Source organism: Anser anser (genome assembly GCF_964211835.1).
Source record: "Anser anser genome assembly, chromosome: 4".
NCBI classification, from domain to species: domain Eukaryota; kingdom Metazoa; phylum Chordata; class Aves; order Anseriformes; family Anatidae; genus Anser; species Anser anser.
The window spans coordinates 64,812,955-64,831,749 of record NC_139724.1 but is presented as its reverse complement, the minus strand read 5'-3'; the positions used below and the strand labels follow the sequence as shown (position 1 = coordinate 64,831,749).

At 37.0% G+C, this 18,795-nt stretch overlaps 1 protein-coding gene across 1 annotated transcript in view; it reads right to left on the bottom strand.

Moving 5' to 3' along the window:
• Positions 1-18,795, bottom strand: part of CLNK (cytokine dependent hematopoietic cell linker) — a 54,881-nt gene that overhangs the window by 6,698 nt on the left and 29,388 nt on the right. Inside the window, exons 9-16 of the mRNA XM_083833708.1 lie at positions 16,675-16,875; positions 13,584-13,611; positions 11,102-11,120; positions 9,952-10,027; positions 8,709-8,749; positions 4,602-4,741; positions 4,162-4,239; positions 698-853 (exon numbers count right to left, since the gene is read on the bottom strand). Coding sequence (XP_083689834.1) covers positions 698-853; positions 4,162-4,239; positions 4,602-4,741; positions 8,709-8,749; positions 9,952-10,027; positions 11,102-11,120; positions 13,584-13,611; positions 16,675-16,875 — 739 coding nt within the window. The remainder of the gene's footprint in view (positions 1-697; positions 854-4,161; positions 4,240-4,601; positions 4,742-8,708; positions 8,750-9,951; positions 10,028-11,101; positions 11,121-13,583; positions 13,612-16,674; positions 16,876-18,795) is intronic.

Here is an 18,795-nt window from a genome sequence, read left to right as displayed (position 1 = left end):
AGCAGTGTTATAGTTATCTCTGGATCTTTAATAATGAAAACTGACTGGAATGGGGGAAGGCAACAACCAAATAAATAGCGTTTGCTTGGAAAAATAACCCTCCCACATTATTTCATGGTTTCTGAATATCCTTTGTCCCATATTTTTCCTACTTCCTCATCTCTTTTTAAAGATATTAATTCGCCTTTTGTTATATGAGGGACAGACAATTAGAGAATCTGGTTGATTTTGTAGCAATAGCAGCAACAGACCATGCTGCCAGATGTATGAAGTTGTACAGATTTTAAAATTTCTACTTATTTTAACAAATTACAAAATATGCTAAAATTATAGGCATAAAGATGTATACCTGGAAAAGGAAGACTTTCTGCTTTACTTTGCAGGTGATACTTAGTCAGGATAGGTAGAAATATTATACATGCGTAGGAAATTTTCAGTTATTTAAATCAGTATTTGAGCATGGCATGTAAAATTAGGTTTCAAATTACTGTCTTGAAGTTACTTGAAACATTGAGACATACTTGAAACACCAGTACTGTAAAAGAAACTAATGAAACAGCAAAATTGTTCTGTGGGGAAGTTTATAATAAATCTTTGGTGTTAAGAACTTGTGAAGTGCAACACAAAATAGACACTATACAATAAAATAGGCAAATATACAATAAAATAGATAATAGACAGAGGTCATTTTACTTACATCATCTCCTCTGAGACCTGTTCCCAGCGCATACTGTTGGCTGTCTTCTAGAAAACGTACTTTAATGTTGTATACTCTTCTTCCATAATAGACAACCAAAACATACGGTTCAGTGTCTGATTTCTTTGAACAGTCTCTAACCAAGAAAGTCTCATCCTGTATGACACAAATTATTATAGTAGTTATACCAGCAAATCCTGGTAAAAGTGTATCATAACATTTGCCTAGAGCTGGTGTTTGGGTGTTTAGTTTTAAATCTTGCAAAACTAGTTAATTTTTACAGTGCAGTGTTATACTGTATCAAGAAAATATATTTTTAAATGAAGTTCGATGGTAGGCAGTTTAGCAAAGCACTTTCTTTAAATGTAGTGAAGCTGTGTTTAAATCAATAATTTCCATGAGTCACATATAATTAGCATACACTTTGACTGATAATAGTGAAAAGCATGGCTTGATCAACGCTGCTTTCTTGTACAATGTTAAGCTGAAATCTTTATTGAAGCTCCATGCTAGTAAATAATCTTAAAATGAGATAGCAAAAGTCAAATCAATTAAAAGAAAAAAGTTAATGAGTAACAGTAAGAAGGAAGAAAGGATAGATAATGACATTTTTTTCTTTTTAAAAAACAGTGTATGATTTTGGTTAATTTCCTTTGGATAGAATAATGATTTACGATACAAGGACATGGTCTCTAATGCTTGTTATGACCGCTTAGTTTTAAACTGTAGTGAGTCTTAAGCTGGTATGATATATATTTATACTATTGGGGTAACCTGGTTGTGTAATAAATCCTTTATGTAATTATTACAACAGTTTCAATTATAGTTTCTGTTTTTAAGGACATGCAATAACAAAAAGATACCCATGAAGTGTAACAGTGAATATAGAAATAATACTGAAAAATGACTTTGTCCACTTAACGTGTGTTCAGAGTTGACACCCATGCAGAACTACCCAGTAGGTTGTTCATATACATAAAGTTCAGTATGCAATTAAATGTTTGCATGATTGATTTTAGCAATTTCATTCAACACAGTGAAGATTTTCATATGCATAAAGAGTTCATGAACCTAAATGTTTGTCAGAAAATGTTTCGAATTCTGTGATCTGGCTGTCTAGTTTTACTCTTTTGTAGGAAGGCCTGAGAAGAAGAAAGTTACCAGTGATGGAACTAAGATTCCAACATTAATTCCTTCAAATGACTTTATCTAATTCTGATCCATGTCATCTTGATATTTCTCATTTATGCAGTAGAGGATCAGAGGAAGGAAAAACAAAATGTCACTTTTTCAAAATTACTACTCTTGATTGTATGGAGTGTGTTCTCATATATATGGTTTTATTTTATTTTTTCTTAACTGTAACAATGTTTGAGACTAGAGTGAAAGAATATGTAAATCAGAGAATCAGAGAAGCTAAGAACCGCTGACAAATCTAAGCATCTCACAAGTTTTTAGATTCTATGCGAATAATAACAAATTATTGTCACTGTAGTAGAAACTACAGGAATTTCTGATGAGAATTGCCACACCAGGAGACCTGAACTTTTTTTTTTTTTTTTTTTTTTTTAAGGATCGACAGCTAATGAAGAAACCAAGAGATGACATTAATCAAGGAATGCTATTAGTCTTATTATATCTGATTTTGTGCTTGCTGCAATCAGTAGTAGAACCCATGCTGTGGGGTGCAAGACTTTTTTCTGGCCAGAAATCAGATACAAAAAAAAAAAAAAAGAGGGAAAAAAATGTATTTATGCATTTCAGTGAGACTGTGCTAATATTGAATAAAGCTGCTACAGTGTATTTCTACAAGAATGTTAAAAAATAGTCATTAATTCTTAAATGCATACTTTTTGGGGTTTTCACAGGTAGCTAAGGATAGGAGGTTAAAAAATCTGATTTACTTTTGAATAGCTGAAAATCACTATGCTATTCCCAGCAGATGCTATGAATAAATTGAAGTCCAAAAAATATGCCTACATTGTTGTTCTTGCTGATAGTCCTCCTGGGTGCAAAGCATTGAGCTGTAAGCCAGGATCTGGTATCAGAACTAATCCCCACACTCAGCTGTTACCAAAGGCACACCATTACTAACTGCTTCTCATTTATGCTCCCCTACACAATCACAGAGCGGCTGTATGCTTTGCTTTCCAAACTCTTTTCAGAATGGCCACTTCGGGATAGTGTAGTCAAATTTAGATCTGATGGGAGGCCTCAAGCCATTACTCTGAATGCAACTGGAAAGAGCTCACTGAGAAACTGCCTTCTCTCTCCCATTTGCCCTGGGATCCCATACTGTATTTAAAATTATTATGCACAGAAGTATTCTAAAGAAACACTGTAAAACCCTATCAGACTGGAAGCCCAGTGGAAGAAGTTAAATGACCACAGAAAAATTAAAAACACTGGAATAACTTGATGCTAGCGCTCTTTGGCCTGGCTGTCCTCAGCAACCCTTTGCAGCTCATTCTGCTGTGGGTCTGCCAGAACACCAGGGCAGACACCAGGACGTGCGGGACCCCTTGTGTTGTGTGGGGCCCCAGCCCTTCGAAACTCCCTGCTGGCTGTTAACCCGTGGCAGTACAGCAGCCCTCATGCTCCTGACTCCTTCAGTGACTGCAGCTCTCTGGAGACTGCAGCCGAGAGGTTTTGTGCTAAAATTGCCCTCAAAAACAGCAATCACTGCATTCTATTATATTAATAAGTAAATAAATCAAGCCCTGCACAGTTTGGGGTACTGTGGGTTGGCTGATGGGTTGGAACGTGTCTTTGACGTTTCAGCCCTGAAGGCTTGCTTTCAGTCTCTGAAGTAGTTACAAGATAAATGGATTTTATGCCTTTTGTTGACCATACCACAAACCCTTTTTAACCCCAACAGAATTATTTTTATCCACCCGCATTGCCCAGAGTGAGACAGTGAGAGCAGAGCGTCTTTCATGTAGGTCACAAGCCAGTGCCAGCTGCCCCGGCTGCTGGGCACTGCTCAGAGCGCTCTGCTCAGTGCCTCCTGCTCCCAGGAGTCATCCGTCCTTCTGCTCACCCCACGCCCTCCAGGCTGTGCTTTGCAAAACACTGAAGCATAATAATGACTGCAAAACAGCAAGATAGGCGGATGCCCATATGACTAGTAGTTAATTAGAAATAAATAAATACTGAAACATACTCCTGTCCTTAATCCTGTTGATAACGTCTGATGTGTTAATTAGCAAACTACTTGTTGGTGTATATATGTTTGGTAGTGTGGCAATTAAGAATTTTGATGTAAATTTGTTTATCAGAAATGCAATAAAATCAGTTGACAATATTTTTAACTCTTTCTATATTTTGTATCAAATCTAAATTGTTATGGATTATATAGTTAGTTTACAAAACAACAACAACAAAAAAAGTAAGCCATTGTGGACAGTTTAAAGACATATTCTCCAAGATTTTACACCACAGATTTCAAGAGAAATTGTACTTACAGTGTTCTCCTGTAACAATGCCACCTCTGCTTCATGGCGATCGTATTCTCCAATGTACCATTCATATTTGTTTAAGTCCTTAATTTTAAGATATCATAATCAGTGTTGAGAAATTAACCACAGCTGGTAGAAGCAATTCCCAGTGAAAACTGATTAAATCAAATTTGCCTTTAAAGCAAATTTATCATGGTTTATTAAAATGATTATAATGCATCTATATCTAGAAATTGTTTTGGAAAATCTGTTTCAAATTAAACATCTAAATTCTTACCATGTTGGATTGTTTTCAGGGGTGCTGAAAGCCCACAGGTTTCAGACTATTTAATTTCTTAGAGAAATATATTTAGTAAACCATATTTCTTAGATGTGTGTGTGCATTAGAGTGATAATCCCATTTAAAAAACAACAACCCTGCCTTCATTAAGTAAAGCATTCTTTACCTTTTCAGTGGGCTGGGTAAGAGAATTCATTTCCCGTTTTACAAGTGAATGTTTTGTGAATGGTTTGTTTTCATATGATGTGCACTGTATAGGAGACGGTGACCTCTCCACTGACACATCCTCTACATTTAATGTGGTCCCTGTAAATTCAGAAAGAAAAACAGTCATATTTTTTAAACTTAAATTTTAGCTTCATTTTACCCTATCTGCTATACACAAGATAATAGCATTTACAATTTGGAATTGCAGTTTTGTGTTCTCAACCTTTAAAATTTAGAACTGTTATGACTGCTCTTGTGCTAATGCAGGACCAGTGATTTCAGATTCATGCCCCAAGAAATTTAAGATATGAGTTAGTTTTCTGATGCCTTTTAACTGACATCACTCTACAAGGTTCTCATACCTGTAAGCACAGCAAAATATTATATGCAAATTATAATAAAATATAAAATACTAAATTAAATAATAAATACGGGGACATTTATGTCCTACAAGTGTAATTCTGCTCTGCATTTACCTTTCAAACCCCTTGCATTTGTATTGTATCCAAGCACATTAAAGCTCCTCATTTATCCCATTGCCAGATGGCATTATTTCCAACAAGCCTTAGAGAATTCAAGGCTCTGCTGTGCTGACGAATTTCAGTTTGCTCTGCAGCTTGCTGCAGTGAATAAATTTAGGGCCAGGCCTCATTTTTTGGATACGGAGAAGTGAATTTGCTCTTGCATCAAGAAAAAGGTGAAGGCAGAGCTCCCAGGCTGCACGCTCCTGCTCCCTCCTTTCCTGGTGAGGTTACGTGAGCCAACTGAGGTTGCTCAGGCAGCTGAAAAGCGTCCTCCTGAAGCAAGTGATTTGCGGTCTATATTTAATATTGCCTTTTAACAGCACAGCACCAGGGAGTGCACGGGATGGCGCAGGACCACAAAGCGTGGGGTGACATGGGAAGGCTCGGGCTGGTGAGGCTGCAGTGGAAACAGCTTGAGAAAAGCTTCAAGATGTACGGTTAGGAAGCATTTTGCAGGTGCACACCATGAGAAAAAGAAATGGTTAACTGCAGAATAAAAACATCATATCCTGCCATAAAACAGAAGGCATTTTTATTTGTTTTGTGCAGTGCTGTTGGTAGAAATGAGTTAGTGACTATTGTAAGAGTAAATGAGAAAAATGTGATTATCGATGGCTTCCATCTTTTCCTTTACTGTCATAAGAGACAGTAATGTTTGCCAAAATGAAATTTCATTATGTTTTATCTGTTGCTCATGTTTTATCAGATTATTCTGCCAATACGTAACATATGAAAGTTTTAAAGAAGTTCAGAGACATTCTTTTACAGAAGAACAATAGTTTTCATTGTTTCATGCATGTACCATGTGTCATGTTCTGGTTTACAGCACATTGCATTTGTGTTTAAGCCAGTAAACAATGTCCACTGATGTCAGTAGGAAAACAACCATATTCAATAGGCAATTGATCCCTTCAGAAATGAAATTACTGAGCTAATTGTGTAAAGGGTCTGTAACCAGGCATCTATAATTTTTTTCTGCAGATTGAGTCGTTAAAACACCCATATGCCACCATTCAGTTTATTAGATCCTGAAGCTGTCATTTGTGTTCACATTTCATTTTTGGTGGCTGTCCTCAGATACTTTATTTTTAAAAAGAAACCCTGCAGCTAGCACTATGTTTGCTTTGTGACTGGTGTGTTTGTTCTGTAGAATTTCTTTCTCGTATGTCAGGAAGTGGAAAATTCTCTTACACTGCTTGCCAAGAAATTAAAGAACAGTTTAGATTTTTACACAGAAAATAACTTGTTTTAAACAATAAAGGATAAAAAAATATCAATCAGAGTGAGAGAAATATATACTTACATATTGTAAAAAATACAAAGTTATTCGTACAAATCCAGTAAAGTTAATACTTTCTTTGTAAAATATTTTTTTTTAATCCAAACATGGGCTTTAAAGGACCATGTAGGATAGCAGGGGTGAAGGCCACTTCTTTGTTCTGTTCTGTCCCTGTTGTTTCACAAGGGCAAGGAATTTAAGGAGATAAAGTGAGGGTGCGCTGTCCTAGAGGGCCTGCGCATGAAGGACCAAAAGCAGTGGTAGGAATGGCAGGAGTTTCTGAAGCAGAGGTTGGTACAGGGAACCTAGGAAAAACAAGGAATTGCGCGTAGATGAGAGGACTGAGAGACTCCTGAGAACAGCCCAAAACAGAAGTAAAGGAGCTTACGGCACGAAGCTGAGGGAGGTGGGCTTGTTTGGCCTGACACAGGCTGAAGTCAAGGTGAATCCTTCTTTATTTGAACAAATAATACAGCCTGTATGTGCTTCCTGGCGTTCCTGGCTTTTAGCATGAATTCAGTTTATGCAGCTCATGGGTTCTCAGCATGGCTTAGAGGTTTGTATTTTTGGTAGAAAGGGCATTTGCAGTGGCAGTTAAGGGAGAATACAAAAGTACAGTAAGTGTAGTCAAAGACAGTAGAAAGTTACCAGCATGGATGAGCCCTGTACTCCTTGAGGCCCCAGAGCCACTGGGTTTCCCAAGGCATGCACTCTCAAAGACTTACTTTAAAAAAAAAAATGAAATAAAATATGAGATAACTTGGCTGGTGCACTTTTAATGACATTCAAAAAACCCAGAGACCCAGAGAATTCAAAAGACCAAGGTCATGTTATTTATATGTACTCCACTTAAGGTTTAGACACACTTCTTTGTCAATCAATCTTTTTATGAAAGACCAACATATCAGAGAGTTTCCTTTCTATAATATTTCCTCTTTAGTATATATATGTGCAAAAATCATATTTATACAACACAGTGATAAACGTTTTCTTTTCCTTACACAATTCTTATCATGAAGTTTGGCTAACAAAGGGATTTTGCTTTTCAAATGTCTGTAAACAGATGATGTTTTTATTATTTTATTTTATTTTATTTTATTTATTTTATGTTATGCTATGTTATGTTATGTTATGTTATGTTATGTTATGTTATGTTATTTTACTTTAATCCTTTCTCTTTTGGATTTAGGGAATTGCTTTTTAAAGCAAGGGTAACTTTATTGACAGGTAGGGATAAGTCAAATAGAACTTTTGGGCTAAAGGGTTAAATACAAATAAAGCCATATTTTTTTTAGAAGAGATTAGGTAGAGAGGTTGACAGACACCAGATACAATATGACACAACAGCAAAAAGCTAACACAGCTTTTAACCGTGTTTGTGGAAGCATCATCTTCCAGATTAGAGAGTGTGCCCGTCAATGTGGTGAAACCACTCCCATGTGCTGCATTTAGTTCTGTGAGTCTCAAAAAAATACAGGGACAATGACGGGAGTGATGTTGCCATGGTTACTGGACAAGCCACACCACGGGCTGGGGCTGGGCAGGGCACCCCACAACTGCTACTTTTGGCTCCCAGTCCCTTCCCTCAGGAAACACCGCGCAGCCCCGTGAATTTCCTATTTCCAGCCATAACATGTTAACAGGCCTGTCTGATAATGCCATCTGCAAGTCCTTCCCTCTAGGAATCTGTGATAAACCTAAAGTAGTTTCCACAAAGAAAAGATCAATGTATTCACTTCCCCAAAGTCATTAAAACCAAGGTAGCTGCTATATAATATCCTGAACACCTGCAGCTTCCACCCCTGTCAGCTGATGGCAGCTCTGCTGGGGAAAGCACCCTCTTCTGCTCACAGCACGCTTTCTCCATCTCTGCCTCTTTGCATGCCCAGCAATTTGCCTTCTCCTCTTATCCCTGTTGTCCTTCAGCAGCTCGTCCAAATCTCCTTCCTTTTCTGGGTGTCAGGTTTTGTAGTGGCTTAATGCCCTTGGGTGCTAGGTTAGGCATTTCTTAGCTTTCTTGAACCATGCGCAGGGTACAGCCAAGCAAGTAACTCCTGTTGGTTCTTCATTGCTATTGACTGTGCCATTGTTTTACTTTTTTTTTTTTTTTTCCTGCTTGCTTCCTTTAACAATCCCTTTACACTGCCTCAATGCACTGAAAACACCCAGTGCAGATGCACACACATAGAAACACAGATCTGGTGCCTACTGTGTCACAGTTTATCCATTCCTGGTTTAGTTTTCAAAGCTCTTCTCTTCTTACCTGAGCTGCAAACATTCTTCGAGCTCTGTATATACTGGAAGCTGGGAGAAAGCAATGAAAGTAACGTCAGAAAAATATTTCTGTTAGCGGCACATGTTTAAGTAAGAGTAAAATTACAGAGCAATGCATAGCTGTGCTACCCCAGAACACACCTTCATCCTACAAATTGCAGCCTTGGGCTCTCCTGAGTTTCAGGTGGTATTTTTGTATTTACCAGCTTTTGACAGATTTCTCTTCCATTAATTTCTCCAGCCACTTTTTGAAATTACATAAATTTTTACTCCCCATGAGCCTTTGCAAGAGTTTCATGCTTTCACTCCATGTATTAATGATTCTATGATTCTTTGATTCTATAGTGAAGCACAATTTCCCTGTGTCTGTTCTGAGCCCACCCCCTGCTAATTTCACCTGATATTTCCAGTCCTTCCATAAGGAAGATGCAGCAAGCAGTTGTTCCCTGATGCTTGTGATTTTCTAGCCCACTGCTGAGTGCCCCAGATTTTGTAGTAATATTAGTTAGAACTGGGAAATGCACTGTACAGATAACTTCCCATAACAGAGCCACTGGTACCACAGCACAAGAATCAAAATACTAGGGGTCACAAATACTGGTAATAATTTTAGGTATTACAGGTAGTATTTTATCTTGGAGAAATGCTGTCATCATCAAGAAGGCTAGATGAGAGATTCTGTCTTATCAGTCAACTGTAGGAAAGATGTTAAATTTTTGGCACAGTTCCTATACATTATCCTATACTTTTATATTTTGTTGAATGCTTTAGGAGAGAGGTGGTAGAATTACATTCAAAAACTCATTTAGAAAAGAAAGATTTGCAAGGTTAGAAAAGTAGTAGAAACTGTGGCAGATTTCTATGGAATAATAATTGGCCTTAAGAAGGCCAAGCATATCTTCACATATAAAAATGGAATACAGAGGGTAGGGAAAATGCTGAGGCTGGAGATGACAGAGCTACTTCTTATAGTATATTTAACACCACTGCAGGGAAATTGAGGCAAAATATAATACACTGGTATGCTATTAAAGATAAAAATTGAATGTGTATTTATAATAGCTTAAAAGCAATTCCCAAAGACCTTCAGGGCAAAACATTATATATCACTACATGGCATCAGAAAGTGATATCTTCTTGCTTTATTACATAGTGAAGTATAATTTGCTACGTGCAGAATGTTTAGTTCTTGAAGCATCCAGTACAAGCTCATGAAATTCTTATATTCCTACCTGGAATCAGGAAGATGCTTTATTTTGTACTGTTGTGATTGTAAAGTCAATTCCAGTTTCTTCATCAAATCTGTAACTATGAATAAAAAGAACGAGAACTTATTGTATCCTCTCTTGTGTAACTTTGACAGTATTCTAGCAACTACCACAGAAAAAAAATTAAGTTAACCAAATTTGTGTACAAGGGGAAGCTTAGAGAAAGCTAATAGGCTACAATCAGTCTGATTTAAATCAGTCAATTAATGATTAGAGTAGGAAACATTACTGTGGTAGTGAATGTTACATGGTGATGCTGAACATTGCAGGTTTTGCTGGTGCCAAATATGGATTAACATAATATGGATTAACATAACGGTAAATAGTGGAGAATGCTGTACTAGAAGCATACAGAGAGTTCATAAATCCTTTTTGTAGGGCAGGACAGATAGAAAACAAATGCAGTCAATAGTACTTCTAGCTGAAAATCGGGAAACCATGCCTTAATCCACAAAAGGAACTGCCAGAGGAAATTATGAATTCATTGACATGGAGGTGTAAACAGCATAACAATTAGTCTGTATCTGTCTTCAAGGTATTTTCAAGTATTTTTTTGTTTCATGGACCTTCAGACAGACAGAATAGCTTAAGGTGGTTTTAAAACATTTTATGTGCATCTAAAGAATTGACATTTTTAAAATGCTTTTTGAAAAAATAAAAAAAAAACAAAAGCTTCTATTTGTAGCTTTAAAAATGTAAAGCTTAAAAAGACAGATTTTTAACTCTTTAAGGATTTTTCTTTAAATCTCTTTTAAGATTTTTAACTTTCTTTTTCACTCTTCTTCCCCCTAGGACCTTAAAACTTTGGTTTGCTTAGAACAAATGTGATGCACTGCTTCCCCAAATAGGTGTAGCTAATGCAAATTAAATCCCTTTTTGCACTCCATTTTCCAGAACCGTTGAGGTCACTCTAAATCTCTCAGTTCCCAGCAGATGTATACCTGGGGGATGTCTATTACTAGTTTTAATTCAGAGCCAGACTGCATAATCCCGTACAGTAGGATAGATGTCAGGTTCCTGTACTGAGAACTTCATCTGGAGTTTTAATGATAGGATATTTTGTTCTTGGGATATGAAAGAAAGAAAACAAGTTAATATATTTTTAAATACTAACCTTTTTCTCTTCCAGATGCCTATATAAAATGATAACATAGACAGTGAATATTTTTCTTTTGATTATCAACTTGAACTTACCAGAACAAACTCAACTATCGTTTCATTTTAAATTCAGACAATCAGTTATAAATACCTGATCACTTTGTCAAAACCTCAGGCTGAATTTTCATCTCAGTCCACTGGCAACAATGAGAAATGAATGTTTAGGGGTATAAGTGAACACAAGGTGTATCACAATGATCACCATTTTCATGATCACTATCGTGCATCAGCTTAATTTACAATATGGCTTTCCTTAACTGATTTTCTATGAATTCAAGAGATTGATTTTGATTGACTGGAGATACACTATCCAAAGATTAAAATCAGTCATTTCTTTTCAGACCCTTTAGTAGAACAATTACTTTAACTGTCATGGCAGATACTTCATTCAAAAACACCGTGTGGGGAGTCTCAGTACAGCATATTATATTGCAGAGAAGTGAACAATAGATAGGTGTCTAGAGACCACAGTTGGATAAACTTTCACTGTATTTCTGTAGTATTTTGATTCACGCAAGAATAGTAATTATTTTGATTATTAATTTGATACACATGAGAATATAATACATAAGCATTAAACAGAAAAAAAAATACTCTTTGTAAATGGTGCTTTTTTAAGTCTTCCTTAAAACTTACCTCCCCATTAATGTTTTTGCATTACTTAGAAATTCATAGTGCTATTCATATTGGACAGGACCTAGGCAGGTCATTGAACTGCTCAAAGACTAAGCTAGTTGATGAGGCCAGGGCTCAGAGCTTTGTCCAGCTGAGTCTTGCAGACCCACAGAACATAGATTTCACAGCCTGTCTGGGCAACCTGTTCCAACACTCTTGAAATTGCCCTCATAATCACGCTCCTGCCTGCCAGCAGCTCCTTGTGCAGCATTCCAGATGTGCTCTGGTGACCCTTTCCTACAGCTCATCTGGGTCCTGTTGTGTCTGGGTCTGCTCTCAACCATTTTGACCTGCAGTTTGATGTCCAAAAACTTAACAAGAGCATATCCTGTCTCCTCTTGGTCACACTGAAGCTATCTATGTCTTAGGAGCTATACAGATGGGAAGTGATCCATGTTATGAAATATACAGTATTTCTCCTTAAGATGTAGCTAAACAATGAGCTTACTAAGAGCTGCAGCATTTGTGCAGCTGTACAGTGCCCAGCCAGAAATATTAATTACAGATGTAAGATATTTGTTGTTCTTGGGGTTATTTTTATACTTAGTAATGAGTCATCATCTAGGAGAAGACAAAGATTTTTGTGTTAAAATATTATCTTTCTTGGCAGTAGCTCTTTTTTTTTGGCTTTAATTGTTAATTATAATATTACAATCAAAGCATGTTTTGTAAAAATATTTCAAAGCAAAGGAGTTTCTAGCCATGGGAGGGGTGAGGTTCTGGGATAGCCTCCCATTCAGAGCTGTGGATCAGAAAAATTCAAAGGATTTTGAAGTTAGAGCTAGATCAGCTTATGGGTTTGTGATACAGCTTCTGTGATAGGAAATGGCTGGACTTAACCAGTGTAGAAATTACTTTTTTTCCTTTGTTCTCTTGTAATGAGATAAAAACATTTTACAAATGTATTACTGTAACAAATAGAACACAGTAAGAAACACAAAATGATGTAGATTATAACCTATCATCTTTGAATTTTACAGCCGTTAACATTCTGCATTATTGTAGGGACTGTATCTCTTAATACATCTTACAGTAAACCACTAAGAAATTTCTGTTTGTCATAAGTACCCCCCCCCCCTTTTTTTTTGTTGCTAAGCCCATTTTTTCTGCTTTACTTCACTGACAAATAGATTAGGTGGTGAAGAAACTTTCTAAAATCTTTTTTTTTACAGAAACTGGGATCTGAAAAAATAATCACTTGCCTTTACCAGTCTCTGAGAAAAGATAATGCTTTATGTTGCATTTATGCCTACAGGTGAGTTCATGGCATCATCTCTCAGTTTCTGCCCTCTGGCCACAGGCAGCTGGTACGGGGCTGCAGGCTGCACTGGGAGAGGAGCTCAGCTTGGAGGTGAGAGTGGGGAGCGAGAGCCTTTATAGCCTCTGTTGCACACAGGAGCTCAGTATCACTGGCCTTCAGAGCATGAGTGCCTCCCTTCCTCACATTTTTCAGACATTTGCAGCATTTGGCACTTAGGAGATGTGCTTTTATTTGGATACCTGGGGAGGCTGCTATACACTGTTTGTGTTTTTATTTCTGAAAACAACTTCAGGATGTTAGCTGTCATTCACAGAGTAGCCATTTTGACAGTACTACACACGTTAAAAATAGATATATTTATGACCCAAAGCTAATATGGTTATTATACTGTTTCTACCTAACAGGCTAAGTTGCGACTGAAATAATTGTACTTCTGAAGCTACACAGCCATGAAATGTGTATGCTTTTGGTGGTAATAATGTATACAAAGATGATTACTTACTTCATTCAGTTCCCTAAGAGATATATGCCTGGAAAAGAAAGAAATATATGAAAAAAATTCATTATCATAAAATAAAAAATGACTTTGAGTATTTAAATACTTTGGTTACATCATCACTGAAAATTAACAGCCCTTGGCATTTTATTACTGCTATAGAAATTCAGAGGCTGGTTATTTTTTGACATAAATTATTTGCAAGAAAAGGTTATGGACATCCATAAAAGAAGAACAGCATCCGCAGAATTCATTATGGTAAATGAGAAAAGTCCTTGTAAGGATTGATTCTGGGGGGAGGGAGAAGTGATATGAAGGATTATGAGCTTTCTCCTCTACTCTTACTCTCATGCTAAAAATCTTATTAGAAACTTTAAAGTCAGCTATAAACAGATTTTCTCGAAGACTGAAGAGTTTCAAAAGTGAAACGTTCATGGTGGCAGAACGCAAAGTATAGACAAAAGGAAATGCAAACCAGGAACTTAAGATGCAAACAGATAAAGAGAATTGTAGAATGCTTCTCCTGATCCTGATTCAAGCTGGTATTTAGGTATTTTTCTGCTTTCTCCTGATATGCCTGGTCAACAGGAATACCTTCCGCTAGTGAGAAGGATCATCAGAAAGTATTCTCCCCCTCAAAAGGGACAATGTATCAAGTCTGGCATATTTTATTGGATGTCCTAGGTTTGATGAACAGACTTTTCAGCAGCTTGCATTTAATAGCAAAAGAGATAGAGGTCTAAATTTTAGAAGTTATTTATGAACATAAAACAACAAGGACATCAACATGCTGGAGCGTGTCCAAAGATGGGCATTGAAGCTGGTGAAATGTCTAGAAAACAGGTCTTACAGTAGCGACTGAGGGAACTGGGTTTGTTTAGCCTAGCAGAGAGGAGGCTCAGGGCTGACCTTATCACACTGTACAATTGCCTTAAAGGAGGCTATAGCGAGGTGGGGATCAGGCTCTTCTCCCAGGCACCAAGTGATAAGACCAAGGGAAATGGCATCATGCTGTTTTGGGTTTGGAAAGATGCTTTTGTGTTAGCACGTGCAATTCGTTAGCTTGGACTCTGAGGTTATTATTTGACAAGGAAAAGTCCATATGTACGATGCTGGGTGCATAGTAAAGTTAGGAGGTAATAAAGGTGTGTTTGCAGGGAGGACTCCTCTACGAGGGGACACACCACTTGTATGGCCCATTCCATTTACCACACATTTAAATCTCACCAAAGCTTCTCAGATACATTCCAGAATCCTGCACATGCCCATATTTTATGCAGATGTTTATAGAGTGTATAAATAATGGTGTGTAATTTTATAAGTCTTCCAAATCTTGTTGGAAAATAGGATGTGCGCTCGTAAATCATGCCTGCAGTTTGACAGCTTTGCTGACAGTCTGGCAGACAACGGTGTAGTGCTGCACTCCTCCATACTGCAGTCCATACATATGTTTTTTCCCTGCAGAGCTGTGACTGGATTGGTGATGGGTGACAAATATTTCGAGTGAAGTGCTTGTGTCGGAAATTTGTGAAATGCCTTCCCAGATTATGTGTGGTCTTAGTCTTTGCCACTCCCCTCTTACTCCTGTGATTAAAAAAAACCCTATGTCAACTTAAAAAAAAAAAAGACTATTTGAAAGATTTTAGTATTTATAACTGCAATACAGAGCATTGTGGTTATGATTTTTGCTGCCACTCCTTACTTCTAGAATAAGAAATTACATGTATTTATATTACAGACTTTGGTTTTGTAAGGAACCTTTTGAATTCTAGCACTTTGCATACTGATGACTGCTGGCAAACACAGCTTGAAATAGTTCTCACAGCTTTCAATTTTATATGCCGTCCTACGAAGGGAAGGGATCAGTCATGGGATTTGGAACTTCTCAGCTGTAGGTCAGGTCACACATCTGAATATGAAGCTACTTCATATTAATAAAATGTCTTAACAACTGAAAGCTTCTGTAACTTAATCCATGAAAAAAAATTTAAGCACCATTCAGGAAAAAATAAAACATACTTAGAGTCAGCTCCTTAAGTATATACTTAACTTGGAGTAGAAGATTACTTCATTGATTTGTAAGCTGCTTTTTTTTTTCTTTCTCTGTGGTATTTGTACTATAGGATTTGGACTGTGGTGACTTTTGCAAAATGAAGCAAAATTCCAACTTGACGAACTGAAATTGAAACTATTTGTGGAAGGATGGACAGAACTGACATATTTTCGTTGGGCCCAAACATCTGGCTGCAACAGGTTTTCACAGAGAGGCATCTGAGCATTATACCCTGTGGCCCCAGGATACGTACCACTCCTGTTCCCAGCACATGCCCACCACCTTCCCCATTTACACGTGTGTTTTGGTCACACAGCAGGAGTGCCTCTGTTTCCATGGCAGTGAGCAGCATACATTCATGCTCATGTGCCTAAGCATGCTTGTTGCATGAAAAAAGCAGACAGTCTCATAACTTGACATGCACATGGTCTGCCATAGAGCTGGACACACATGGTTTGTGCTGCAGATCCATTCTCCGCTGGGTGTTGTATAACAGAGGATGGGCTACAGGGATCTGGTGTAAAGGACTGGTCTCGGGCTGGAGCAAGATTTCTGGCTGCAGATTAGTCATTTCTTTTGCTGAATGTAGCATCCTTGGGTTATGGAGATATTTCTGTATTTCTCTGGCACAGTCAGTGTATATTCCCATCACATGGTTCGCTATTACTCGGTTCACCAACTGTGCTAAGCAAGTGCTATTATTTTTGCCTGGAATTGTTGCAAAACCTCTAAATGTCAGGAAAAAAGTAGGACAAACTTTATACTAAGTGTTCATGACTTTTAGTCTACTTTTCTACTCCTTTTCGACTTCTACTTTTCTGCTCCTTTACTTCTTTACCGTTATTTTGGCATTTTTTTCTTTAAAGAATGTTAGTATCAGATTACTCTAAATACCCCTTCTCTTGATTATTCACAGCTGTCTAAAGAATCAACATTTATTTTCCTTAAGTAAAAGCAAAGGTGCAATGGAGGTAAAGTCTGGTGATTTTGCCAGGGAGAGTGTTTTAATTTTCAGGCAATCAGCATGAAGAAACATAGCAGTACCTTGTGAGCTTTGCTGATACTGGAAAGGTATGTGCTTGGCTGAGCGTTTTCCTGGTGTGGGAGACCTGGCTGCTTATCTTTGGCTCTGGAGGAAGTGGTTGATATTGCTTTGGCAGTGTCTTCAGTGGCCTGAAGAAGTCAAAGGAGAATTGGAAGAACTTGTAGGGTATAAAGGAGGCACAAGAGTTATGTCTGTTGTAACTGCAAGCTCAAAAAAGGAAAATACAGAATTTTTCCAAGATTTTTTCTATGTATTTGTTCTGAGTTTAGCTCAGGTCCAGGATTCAATAGCAAAAGTAATTTTGGATAATATTCTACATTTGCAAGACATTACTGTACTATGTTCTGTGCCACTTAACAGTACTTTCATACACTTCACTGGTATGTGCCAAATACAGCTCTTCAGTGCTGACATCTCTGGGTGGGTACAGCTGTGTATAGAGCCCAGCTGCAGAATATGCTGCAGTTTACTTAAGAAATAATTTGAATGTCTGTAATTCTAATCACATTTTAAAACTGATTTACAGCTCATACTGCATTTAATATAGATGGTGAAGAATAAGCTTGGAATTTTTGGATTACCTTTTGAAAGTATCTATTAACTATAACAATTATTATTGTTTGAGATTGGAAAAAAATCAAAAAAGATTTTTTTTTTGGTGTGGGCGTATCATAGAAAAATGTATTCATACGTATTCATGGAATAGAGCTTGGCCTGTCTTCTGTGGGAGTGATTACAACTGCTACAGCTGGATGTGAGCGCTCGTCAGCACTCAGTGCCCTGAGCACACGTTTTGGGAAATGCACAAAAGCCATCTCTTAATTGATCTTACCGTGGAGGAGGCAAAGGCTGCTAGGAAAGAGAGAAAACAAAAATACATTTAAGCTTTTCTTCCTTGTTTTACTAAAAGAAGTATTGCTATCTTAGATTAAGCAGTCTTGTCTGTGTCAACAGTCAAAGTTTTATGTCGTCCACAACACATAACATCATACTTTAATATGCCACTTTAAAATCACTGAGGGGTAAAAGATGCCTATACAAACCATGAATACAAATAAGTGAGATAATGTAGGACTACAGATACAAGTTCTCTCATCCTTCAGTTAGTGCGAGCAAAATTGGAGTGTGCTTTTAAAAAACTTTCAATGGCAAAATGCCCTGTAAAAAATCTAACTGATGAGAGATTCTGCTTACCTGGGGTCCATGTATTTTCCCTCTTTCTCCTAAAGAAAATTGATAATAATTGTTGATAGAATGCTGTCCATATAATCCACAAATAAAAGTATAGGCTTATTCTAGTATTATTATTGGCAGTCCACCCCCATCCACCTGCCACCCTGTTCCACCTCCAGAACTCTTTGCTGTCTCATCACATGTGGGTTTTGTTCAATCTGTACTTTATTTAGCCTTTTTTTAAGGATGGATTTGGAGATAGATTCAGATGCAATTTAAAACTCCTTCTCAACCATTTGTGCTTCTCTCCAATTAAAGAGTAGACTACTTGTTCTTATATAATTATGGCAGTCCTGGAAATATTGAGAGTCTTCTTGTATAGTAGCCAGGTAAATCTTTTTAATATCACTCACAAACATTTGTTTCATAAGAGACATAACTAGAAATTACCTGAAGCTAAAGCAGGAAAAAAAACAAAGCAAAGCAAACCAACCAACCAACCAAAAAACAACAAAAAGTATTTTTGATTATCTCAGCTTCTCAGCTCAAAATATAAAATAAAGCAAACTAAAAACTCTTTATGATGCTTGATAAAACAGAGTAAAGTTTGTTTTTACCTCTGGATTTCAGAATGAAATATTTGAAAGAGAGATTTTTTTTTTCATGTAATTTGCAAATTTAAACACTGTTCAGAGACTTTATATGTGTGCTTATCAAGTTATGTAGGACTTTTTTTTGGTCTGTCTTGTTAAAAATGAAAGTAAATCTATGCTTTTTGTCATTGCTGTTGTTTCCAAATTTACCACAATTTGACTGGCTATTTAAATGCACATAGGACATCTTACTAATAAAAATTATTTTACTCTATTTGCATTAGAGTTTGGTTTTGAAAATATTTTCAGAAGTTCTATATACTGACATCATAAGTAACGTTAAAAGTGATGCAA